General features: G+C 51.8%; 1 protein-coding gene across 1 annotated transcript; it reads left to right on the top strand.

Annotated features, from left to right (window-relative positions):
• Window positions 1-244: 244 nt before the first annotated feature.
• ZHX2 (zinc fingers and homeoboxes 2) lies at window positions 245-10,617 on the top strand. The gene is given in 4 exon segments (XM_038745908.1): window positions 245-332; window positions 2,020-3,515; window positions 3,517-4,248; window positions 9,906-10,617. Coding segments are annotated over 2 exon segments (2,064 nt in total). The 5' UTR covers window positions 245-332; window positions 2,020-2,177; the 3' UTR covers window positions 4,243-4,248; window positions 9,906-10,617.
• The last annotated feature ends 1,633 nt before the right edge of the window (window positions 10,618-12,250 follow it).

Here is a 12,250-nt window from a genome sequence, read left to right on the forward strand (position 1 = left end):
TTCCTGTCTATAAAATGGGGATTCAGTGCCCGTCCTCCCTCCCTCCTCAGACAGTGAGTCCCATGTGGGACAAGGACTGTGTCCAGTCCGACTACCTTGTCTCTCTCCCAGCACCTAGCACGTCGCTTAAAGGGATGCCATTGTGATCATTGTGATGTTCACCTCTACCCCACAGTGCTGTCCGACAGAGGACATCATGGGGCAGTGTTCCGCCCCATAGCCCCGGATGCCCAGGCTGCCCACCTGAGGGAGGGGCACTGCCAGCTCTTTCTCCAGTTCTTTCCTCAGGACTAGTTGGAGCGAGGACTGGCCTGTGGAACAAACTAGACGAGGTAGGGGTGGAGTGGGTTACTGCCAGGCCCCATTTCCCACAGTGTGGCGTAGTGGCTAGAGCTCGGTTCTGAGGGTCAGAAGGACTTGGGTTCTAATTCTGGCTGTGCCACTCGTCTCCTAGATGACCTTGGGCAAGTCACTTTCGTTCATTCATTCAGTCATATTTATTGAGCACCTACTGTATGCAGAGCACTGTACTGAGCACTTGGAAAGTACAGTCCAGCAGTAAAGAGAGACAATCCCTGCCCACACCGGCCTTACAGTCTAGAAGGGGGAAGATGGAAATCAAAAAAGTAAACGGGAATCAATATAAATAAATAGAATTCTGGATATCTAGATATATACAAAAGTGCTGTGGGGCAGGGAGGTGGGGGAAGAGCAAAGGGAGTGAGTCGAGGTGATGCAAAAGAAAGGGGGAGCTGAGGAAAGGGGGGGCTTAGTATGGGAGGGCCTCTTGGAGCCTTGTGAACCTTTAGAAGGGCTTTGAAGGGGGGAAGAGTGATTGCTTGACAGATTTGAGGCGGGAGGGAGTTCCAGGCCAGAGTAAGGTCATGGGCAAGAGGTCTCAGGACCTCAGTTACCTCAACTTTAAAATGGGATTGAAGACTGTGAGCCCCATGTCGGTCAGGGACTGTGTCTAACCCAATTTGCTTGTATTCCCCCACAGCACTTAGCACAGTGCCTGGCACATAGTGAGCACTTAACAAATACCATAATTGTTATTATGGGGGTTTGTAGGTCAGAAGAACCTGGGTTCTAATCACAGCTCTGCCACTCATCTGCTAGGTGACCTTGGACAAGTCACTTGATTTCTCTGGGCCTCGGTTACCTCATCTGAAAAACAGAGATTCAGACTGTGAGCCCCCATGTAGGACAGGGACTGTGTCCAACCTGATTAACTTGTTTCTGCCCCCAGGGCTTAATACAGTAACTGGCACTTATAACAAATACCATTTTTAAAAAATCTCAAATTGTATTGTGTTATGCTTTCCCAAGCACTTAGTACAGTGCTCTACACATAGTAAGCACTCAGTAAATCCCATCACTTGATTGACTTATCCCATCTGTGGAAGGGAATTGTTTGTTCCTACCCAGCGTGGCCTAGTGGCAAGAGCACAGGCTGGGGAGTCAGAGGACGTGGGTTCTAATCCCAATTCCACCACTTGTCTGTTGTGTGACCTTGGGCAAGTCACTTAACTTCTCTGCACCTCAGTTACCAAATCTGTAAAATGGGGATTAAGACTGTGAGCACCATGTGGGACAACCTGATTACCTTGTATCTACTCCAGTGCTTAGAACAAATAAGTGCTTAACAATTATTATTATTATTACCCGGTTCCCCTCCCAGCCGCTTTTTTTAATGGCGTTTGTTAAACGCTTACTAGGTGCCAGGCGCTGTACTAGACACTGGGGGAGATCCAAATTAATCAGGTTGGACACAATCCCTGGCCCCCATGGGGCTCACAGTCTCAATCCCCATTTTCCAAATGAGGTCACTGAGGCCCAGAGAAATGAAGTGACTTGCATAAGGTCACAGGGCAGACAAGTAGCCGAGTCTGGAGTAGAACCCAGGGCCTTCTGACACCTGGGCCAGGGCCCTCCCTAGTAGGCCACGCCACTGCCCGGCCTCACCAGACGACTCGGTGTCGTCTCCGTCTGACGCCCATCTCCCTTAATGCCTTACAGGTGTCACACGGCCGGATGGCGGGCAGAGTCGATGCTTAGCGTCCCCCGGGCCGACCGGACTCCCGCCTTGAGCCCGATCCGTCCGAGGGCAGTCTGGCCTGTTGAGAAGCCCCTTCCTCGCCCCGCATCGCCAGCCCTCGCCCCCCAGCCCCGGCGCCATGGCCAGCAAGAGGAAGTCCACGACTCCATGCATGCTCCGGGCTGCGCCGCCAGGGGTGAAGCGGGAGGCCACAGACGTCCCAATGGCCGAGCCCGGGGGAGTGGGAGGAGGAGGAGGAGGAGACACCCCCGAGGCCAAGTCGAGGAGCGAACCCCAGCCCAAGAAGCTCCAGGGGGGCTATGAGTGTAAATACTGCCCCTACTCCACGCAGAACCTGAACGAGTTCACAGAGCACGTGGACCTGCACCACCCCAACGTGATCCTGAACCCCCTGTATGTGTGTGCCGAATGCGACTTCACCACCAAGAAGTACGACTCCCTGTCAGACCACAACGCCCGCCACCACCCGGGGGAGACCAACTTCAAGCTCAAGCTGCTCAAGCGCAACAACCAGACGGTGCTGGAGCAGTCCATCGAGGCCCCCGCCGGCCGCCCCGACCCCGAGACCCCCGGACTGGGGAAGACCAGAGGGGCCCGGAGGGCGGAGGAGGAACCGGCAGGGGGTGCCCCTTGCCTCAATGGGGCGGAGCCGCCGCGGGTCCCCGCGGGCCACGTAACACCTTCGGTCCAGCCGCCCCCGAACGTCCACCTGGTCCCTAAGGTGCCCGTCCCCCTGAACAGCGCCAAGTATGACTCGGCCCTGGACACCAACGCCACCATGATCGGCTCCTTCAACCGGTTCCCCTACCCGACCCAGGCAGAACTGTCGTGGCTGACGGCCGCCTCCCGGCACCCCGAGGAGCACATCCGGGTCTGGTTCGCCACCCAGCGGCTAAAGCACGGCATCAGCTGGTCCCCGGAGGAGGTGGAGGAGGCCCGCAAGAAGATGTTCAACGGCACCATCCCCCCGGCCCCGCCCACGCTCGCCGTCCTGCCCACCCAGATGCCACGGCCCGGCCCGCGGACTGCCGTGCCCTGCCAGATCCTCGGCCCCGCGGGCCTGGTCCTGGCCCAGGTGGCCGACGCCCCGGCCGTCCCCTGCTCCCCTGTAGCACTGGCGGTGGCTGGGGGGCTGGCCCCCGGCCAGAAGCGCCCGCCCCTGGACCTCCGGCCCACCCTGGAGAGCAAGCGGGTCCAGGCGGCGGCCCCAACGCCCCCAGCCCCGCCCGGCGACCGGAAGAAGACGAAGGAGCAGATCGCCGCCCTCAAGGCCAGCTTCCTGGCCAGCCAGTTCCCCGCCGAGGCCGAGGTCTACCGGCTCATCGGGGCCACTGGCCTCTCGCGCAGCGAGATCAAAAAGTGGTTCAGCGATCACCGCTACCGCAGCCAGAGGGGCATCGTCCACATCACCAGCGAGTCCCTGGCCAAGGACCGTCTGGCCATCGCGGCCACCCGCCCCCCCCCGCGGCCGCCGGCCCGGCCCAGATGCCGTTCTCCGGTGCTTCGGGGAGAAAACCCCTGTCAGGGGGGAGCCAGGGAGGCTCGGGGCGGAGGCCGACCCATGGTTCTCGGACCGGAGGCAGCTGGGGGAGGGCAGGGAGCGTGTCTTGGCGGAATCCGGGGTCCCGAACGGCGCCCCGCAGCCCGGCTCCACGGTCCCGTGCCCGGCCCCGTACGAGAGTCGGGAGCAGGTCCGCCTCCTACAGGCCACCTTTTCCCGAACCCAGTGGCCCACCCCTCAGGAATACGATCGGCTGGCCGCCCAGACAGGCCTTGTCCGGACTGAGATCGTGCGCTGGTTCAAGGAGAACCGGGGCCTGCTCAGGACCGGGACGCTCAAGTGGGTCGTCCAGCCCCGGGATGGGGCCGAGGACCGCGGCCATGAGCCCTTCCCGCACTGGAGGGGGTTCGGGCCCCCAGCCGACAGCCCGCGGAATGGGAGAAGGGAGGTCCGGCCACGGCCCCGGGGGGACGTGGAGGAGGAGGAGGACCGGCCGACGGTGGTTGGGGCCAAAGCCGGGGGCGGGGGCCGGGACGGCCACTGCAGCGATGGGCACCAGGAGGCTGGCGGCGTGGACTGGGTGGAGGTGACCGTCGGGGAGGGCGATGCTGTCTCGGATGGCCCGGGCGGGCTCGCCCACACAGATCCGGAAATCCTGCCCGGGGAGGCCTGTCGGGCTTAGACGAAGGTAACACACTGGTTCGTCGCTGGGCAGCTTCCTCGCTTTCTTTAACCCCCGGAGTGGACACCCCAGGAGGGAAGGGGAGTGGGTTCATGGGGGGTTGGGGTGAGGTGACCTCTCGCCCTCAAAGCCCAGGAGATTCCTGTTGTTCCGTTGACCCACCCCAGGCCTCCCCTTGTATAAAGACCCATGCAGCCATCTGACCCTTTCCCTTTTGAATCCGGGTCATCAAGGGATATCCCTGGAATGCCGATGGGAGGGTCCACAGAGGGAGGGAACCCACTCAGATGATGTCACCAGAGGGGGTGGTAGAGAAGCGGCGTCCTTCTTTCAGAAGACCTCTCGAAGAGGGGCGTTGTATCTGAGTCCATCCCGTTGTGACCGGACGCGGGGATCTCTGCCATGGATCTGTAGGCGGTACATGACGGCCGAATGAGGGAGCGAGGGGACTGGAGGCGGGGGCGAGTAGTTGGATGTAATTGGTGGTTTTTATGAGTGCTTACTGTGTGCAGAGCAGTGTACTAAGCGCTTGGGTGAGGGCAGTATATCGGAGTTGATAGGCATGTTCCCTAACCACAACAAGCTTACGGTCTAGAGGGACAGTCTAGTCAATCAATCAGCCCATCAATGGTATTTGTTGACTGCGTCCTGGGTGCAGAACACTGTACTAAGCACTTGAGAGAGTCCATTATATCAGAGTCGGTAGACACATTTCCTGCCCTGAGAGGCAGAAGAGTGCCGCATTAGAGGTTCCCCAAAACAGTCCTGAGATCCTTAAGACAGCAGAAGGTTTCGTTCTGGCCCTTTTCTCCTCCCCGAGACCCACTGAACATTTTCCAGTCCTCATCAACAAAGACCCCTTTCAACCCTTGTCTCCACTAATCCGACCATTCGAAAGCTCATGAGTGTCTGTGCGAGATCAGGCGGAGGATCTGCAAACGGGTGGCCAGATGGAGAGTTAGCCGAGTGTTGAGAACCATCCAACAAGTGAGTCTTTTTTTCCTCTCAATTTGCTGAGACAGATTTCAATTGGGTGTGTAGGCCCGCGTGTGTGTGTGTGTATATGTGTGTGTGTGTGTGCATGTTTACATGTGCATGCATACAAACAAGGCATTTAGGGGTTCTTTTTCATGGAAAAAAAAAGGTCCTCCTTCCAGTCTGCTTAAAAAAAATAGGAAAGAAATATAAAAGGTGCCCAGATGCCTTCCAGAGTAGCAGCATGGCTCAGTGGCTAGAGCATGGGCCTGGGATTCAGAAGGATCTGGGTTCTAGCCCCAGCTGTGCCACCTGTCTGCCTTGTGGCCTTGAGTAAGTCACTTCACTTCTCTGAGCATCAGTTAGCTCATCTGTAAAAATAGGGATAAGGGTGTGAGCCTCATGTGAGAAAGGGATTGTGTCCAACCCGATTAGCTTGTATCTACCCTAGTGCTTAGAACAGTGCTTGGCACATAGTAAGCGCTTAACAGGTTCTATTCCAGAGCCTGTCTTTCCCCACTGGTTCTTCCCAGGTGAGGCTCAAATCCCTGCAGATGCTGGCATTTGGAGGCTGGCTGGTTGCCCCCAAGGTCTGTCTGGACAGAAAGGGAGCCTGGGCAGACGGGCGAGTCTCTGCCCAAGAACTGGCCAAGGAGAAAGGGCATCATGGAGGCTCAGAGATGCCCAGCTGGCCAACCCCTCCACCACAGACCCAGGCTGAGCAGGTCACCAAAACCACACATCCACTGACCTGGGCAGCAGGACTGCCCAGCCCTCACATCAGTCAGTTGTCTTTATTGAGTGCTTAGCATGAGCAGAGCCCAATACTAAGCACTTGGGAGAGGATAGTATGACACATTCCCTGCCCAAAAGGAGTTTTCAGTGTAGATGTCTGGTGATGCATGATCAGTAACTCCAAATCGTTCTCACTCTCTTTAGTAAAGTGGCCCCAGGGGTCCACAACTGGCTTGAAAGAGACAGTAAAGGCCAGCTGTCGTAGTGACCAGCTCCAAAATGGCCAATAAACATCCCATCTCCGGGGCCATGTGGCCAAGCACATTGGACTTGGGCTACTTGGGCCCCCTTAGTTGCCACTTGATCCTTCCACACATGTCGACACTTGTTGCAGTTCTGTTCTTCCTTACCCACCCTGCCGTTTCCATTGACAGTTTTGGGGGTTTTTTTAATGGTATTTAAGTTCTTACTATGTGCCAGGCACCGTACTAAGCGCTGGGGTAGATACAAGATAATCAAATTGGACGCAGTCCCTCACACACTAGGGGCTCACGGTCTTAATCCCCATTTTACAGATGAGGTAATGGAGGCACAGAAAAGTGAAATGACTTGCCAGAGTTTACCCAGAAGGCAAGTGGAGGTGCTGCGATTAGAACCCAGGTCTTTTGTTTTTATGTTATCTGTTATGCCTTTATTATGTGCCAGGCTCTGTACTAAGTGCTGAGGTAGGTACACAAGGTACACAAAGTAAGAACTTAAAAAAACCCATAAAACAAAAAAAATTGTCTTTTTTTTTTAAAAGAAAAAATAAGCATCATTTCATCTCATCTTGGGATCAAATGCTGGCCCTGGGGGCCATGAGGTAGGGTGGGAGCGCAAGCATGGCAGCAGACCCTGAGTGGGGCTTGACAGGGAAATGGAAGTCATGGTTGGATCGAGGAGATAGCGGGCACACATAGGGCAGGGAGATGTGGAGGTTCTACACAAACACTAAGTATACATGGGCAGGGAGAAGGCAAGAAAATGCCCAGAGTGGTGCTGAGTTGAAAACAGAGAAACACAGACACACACAAGGCTAAGGAGGCAGTCCAAAAGGGCCCACCCATTTTTCATGTTCTAGAAAAACAATCAAGTCGCGGCAAGACAGCACAAAGAATTTATCATCACAATAGTAATACGGATCTGTGTAGGTGAAGACAGTCTCCATTGCTGTAAAGGCAAGCTCTATCCTCAGCGCCGTAAATGCTGAAAGCTCAGCCTGTTATAGTCTGGGGTGGGCCAGGGGTTCTTTCCTGTTATTTGGGGTCTCTATCAAGCGTTTATATTTCAAATTTCGTGGTCCTCTGGCATCAGAGTCTTCACTTGAACAGTGCATAATTTCCTGCTCTTGTTTCTCTTGGTTAACTCATTATCACAGACGGGAGGGCCAGGCAAGGGGACTTGAATGAGGTTAAGTTTGTCTTTGTCTTAGGCTGTTGAGGTTGTTACAGCACACAAAATGGATTCCAGAGAGCTAACATGGAGTTGCCCGGTCTTGGGTCAGTTTCCACACATTCATTCAGTCATATTTATGAAGCTCTTACTATGGGCAGAGCACTGTACTAAGCACTTAGCAGAGTACAGTATAACAATGTAACAGACACATTCCCTGCCTACAACAAACAGTCTAGTGGGGGAGACAGACATGACAATAGAAATGAATGTGACAGATATTTATAATTTTTATAAATGACAGCACTGGGAGGGGGGGATAGATAAAGGGAGCAAGTCAGGGTGACAGAAGGGAGTGAGAGAAGAGGATTTGCTCCCTTTATTCACCCACCCTCAGCCCCACAGCACTTATGTACATGTCTGTCATCTCTTTATATTAATGTCTGTCTCCCCTTGAGGACTGTAAGCTCATTATGGGCAGTGAGTATGTCTGTTATATACTTGTGTTGTATTCTCCCAGACACTTAGTACAGTGCCTTTCACACAGCACTCAATCAATATGATTGACTGACAGTGCAGCATAGTTGGTAGACATGATCCCTGCCCACAAGGAGCTTCTAGTCAGAGGTACAGAGAGACTAATCATCCCCAGCTAGGCCTCTTCCACCCCACCAGGTTACACCGCATGTTGTGCTTCTGCCCAGGGAGGACTGACCACGTTTGAACATTTGTCGGAGATAGACTGTAAACTCCTTGTGGGCAGGAAACCTGTCTACCGAACTTGGCTATATAGTGCTCTCCCCGGTGCTTGGTATAGTGCTCTGCACACTGTAAGCACTCAGTAAATACCAATGATGGATAAGGAACTTGTCTCCCAACTCTGTTGTACTCTCACAAGCGCTCAGTACAGTGCTCAGCACACAGTAAGCACTCTAGACTAAACTTGTTGTGGGCAGGAAACACGTCTACCAAACGCTGCTATGTTATACTCTTCCCCAGTGTTTGATACAGTGCTCTGCCCACTGGAAGGACTCAGTAAATACCATCGATTGATTGATAAGAATTTGCCTACCAACTCTGTTGTTCGCTCACAAGCACTTAGTATAGTGCTCTGCACACTATAAGAACTCATAACATTGGTTGATAGGGAACATGTCTACCTACTCTGTTGTATGCTCACAAATGTTTAGTGCAGTGCTCTGCACACAGTAAGCACTTAATAAATACCATTGATTGATTGATAGGGAGTGTGTCAACCTCTGTCAGACTCTCTCAAGTGGGTGGGGAGTCCGAAGGACCTGGGTTCCAATCCCAACTCCACTTAGCCACTGTGTGACCATGGGTAAGTACGGTCCTCGGCACACAGTTAAGCGATCAACAAATACCGTTGATTGATGGATTGATAAACTTGGATTGCCCAGCAATGATATAGGCCTTTCCCAAACATCTCTTCCCATGGCCAAAGAAGTTGACCTTCCTGTGTACTCACCCAAGTGCTTAGTACAGTGCTCTGCACACAGTAAGTGCTCAATAAATACCATTGTTTGATTATTAATGTCTGTTTCCCCCTCTAGACTCTCCGCTGTTTGTGAGCAGGGAATGTATCTACCAACTCTGTTATATTGTGCTCCCCCAAGCACTTAGTCCAGTGCTCTGCATACAGTAAACACTCAGAAAATACCATTGATGGATTGATTGATTGATTGATTGATTGAATGGATTGATTACCAGGATTACCCATCACCCAAGCCCAATGCTGCACAGGAAACATCAACAATAATAACGATGAATCTAGGAATAAAATTTAATCTTTTCAGGGGTATTTGTTCAGCAGTTACAGAAGATCAAATCCTGAGGTGGATACAGAATAATTAGATGAGGCATACAATCCCTATCCCACAAGGATTTCACAGTTGAAGGAAGAGGGAAAATGGCTATATCCATATATCCATCCTCATGGTACAGATGAGGAAACTGAGGCTCACAGAAATGGAGAGATGTGCTCATGGTCTCACAGCAGCAAGTGGAGGAGCTGGGAATGATCATCAGTTAATCGATCACTGGGGACCTTGTTTGGAAAAGACCTTCCTCTCTAGGCCCCCAAGATGGGAGTTTAGAAACCCCTTCTGAACGAGTCTCGAAAAGAGGCCTTTGTTCAGTGTAGCAAACTCCTGCCATGGCAGCCTGACTTCGTGGCAGACGTAGGCCCTGCTGAGTAACTCTTCCCCCAAGAGAAGCAGATTGACCAAGTGGATAGAGTCTGGGCCCTGGGCATGGGAGTTCTAATCCCAGCTCCACCACCTGTCTGCTGTGTGACCCTGGCAAGTCACTTCACTTCCCGAGGCCTCAGTTCCCTCATCTGTAACGTGGAGATGAAGACTATGAGCCCCATGTAGGGCAGGAATTGTGTCCAACCCGATTCATTTGTACTTACACCAGTGCTTAGTACAGTGCTGAGCCCATAGTAAGCACTTAGCAAATGTCATTTTATTTTAAAAATGATTTTGTGTTTCTCTTTTTAGGAAACCAGTCTACCCTGCTGTCCTGACCATTGAGGGGGGAACCTGTCTTCGAAGATAGGATGGAATCGACATTTCCCTTCTTTGGGACAAGATCACCAGTGGTGGGTCGAACAACAAACGCAGAAGCTCTGTGAAAGCAATCAATCAGTCGGCTCTCATGGAGCTTCTGATGAGTCGTTCGTAGTGCCAAAGTCCAACTACTGCATAGTCTGAAAGGGTCTTGTAAATAAAGAGGTCTCGCCCTCTCCCCGCCCCAATCCCTGCCCTACCAGAGCCGATTTATACAAAGTGGAAGATCCATTGCCTGTCACTTTTGCCGATCGTATGCCGGACCAAGGTATCTGGAGATTTTGTTCTCTTTTCTTTCTCTTCCATCCCTCCTCCCCACCTTTTTTTTGTGTTTGGTAGCATTAGTCACCACACTATATCAACTCTTGCTTTCAACAACAGCTAGTTTGGGGTTTTGTTTTTGGTGGGGGGATTTCCCCAACTTGGTGCACCGAGACATAACCCCAGGTTTTGTCCGAGAGATTGTTTACAAACAGCAGCTCTCAGAGCAACCCAGCTGCACATGGTGTAATGCAAATTCTATGCCGCAGGAGGCGGATTCTCACTTCCGCCCTTTCTAGATCTCACTGTCGGTCAGTCAGTCGGTCGGTCATATTTTTCGAGGGCTTAACTGTGTGCAGAGCACTGCACTAAGCAGTTGGGAGAGGACAATACAACAGAGGTGGTAGAAACATTCCCTGACCACAAGGAGCAGTGTGCCCTAGGGGATAGAGCCTTGGCCTGGGAGTCAGAAGGAACTCAGTCAGTCAGTTGTATTTATTGAAAGCTTACTGTGTGCAGAGTACTGGACTAAGTGCTTGGGAGAGGACAATAGAAAAATAAACAGACACGTTCCCTGTTGGCATCAAGCTTACAGTGTAGATGGGGAGACAGACGTGAGTGTACTTTGGGACGTCACAGAGCTCCACGGCACATTTCTGTCATCTTTTAAGCACCTCTTGGAGGGCCACGGGAGTTGCCTTTATTTCGCTCAATTCTATTTGAAGTGAAATGCCTTTCTGCTTTACATGGTACAGATTTGTGATTTCTAGATCTTCCCAGCTGGAGGGTGACAGCCGACAAAATGTATATGTCAGCGTCGCCCCTCAATTTCTAGGTCGATTTGAGATCCTGGAAGTGCACTTTTCAAAGAACCCTAAACTGTTTTTTGCGGGGAAAACATATCTAATGTTAATTTGGCAATGCAGATTGTTATGTTTGCAGATTTTATCCCTCTTTCAAAACACTGCACAAATATAATGCTAGGGAGTTTGGATAAAAAAAAAACTTTTTTAACTCGTTGCTCATTTGTTGTAACTCAATAAAAAAAGATTTTTGTAACCTTTTCCTCTGTTGCTGGTTCATTATTGCTCCATCTTGTGGTGAGGTCCAATCGCCCCTCCGAAATTCCCGCCGTCTCAAAGCCCTTTACCACCTCTTTTCTGTTGTGTGATTTTGGGCAAGTCATTTCACTTCTCTGTGAGCCCCAAGTGGAATATGGACTGTGTCCAACCTGATTAATGTGCATCTACTCCAGTGCTTAGTAGAGTGCCTGGCAATCAATCAATCAGTGGTATTTATTGAGCGTTTACTATGTGCATAGCACGGTACTAAGTTCTTGGAAGAGTCCAATACAACAGAATTAGCAAACACATTCTCTGCCCACAAGGAGCTTATAGTCTAAAGGGGGAGACAGACATTAATATGAATAAATAATTTATTATGTATAATTTAAAGATATATGCCTAAGCACTCCAGGTTTCCCCTCTCAGAAACGCAAATGGAGAGTTTCCAGTACTCTCGGCTACATGAGGGAGAGTCAAGCAGAGGCCTACCCATTCCATTCCCAGCTTGGGCAGTGGCTAGCGAGTGGAAGGCAATCTGCTACAAGTCAAAACTCACCTGTGCTGGGCAGCAGCGGCAGGGGAGAGAGTCAAGGGCGGAGACTCAAATTTACCACGCAGAGGGAGGGAATGGTAAACCACTTCTGGATTTTTACCAAGAAGACTCTATGGTTCCACTACCAGAATGATTGCAGGTGGAGGTGGAGCGTTCTGGAAGAGACGTGTCTGTGGAATCGCTGTGGGCTGGAAACGACTCGACAGCATACAAGACAAGCAACAAGGTAAGGACCTCGATAGTGAGTCCCAACCAGAGGGGAAATCAGGAATCAATCAATGATATTTATTGAACGCTTTCTATGTGCAGAGCACTGTTCTAAGTGCTTGGGAGAGGACAATACAATAAAGTTGGGAGACACAATACTTGCCCTCAAGGAATTTATAGTCTAGTGGAGG

Source organism: Tachyglossus aculeatus, chromosome 4 (assembly GCF_015852505.1).
Source record: "Tachyglossus aculeatus isolate mTacAcu1 chromosome 4, mTacAcu1.pri, whole genome shotgun sequence".
NCBI lineage: Eukaryota > Metazoa > Chordata > Mammalia > Monotremata > Tachyglossidae > Tachyglossus > Tachyglossus aculeatus.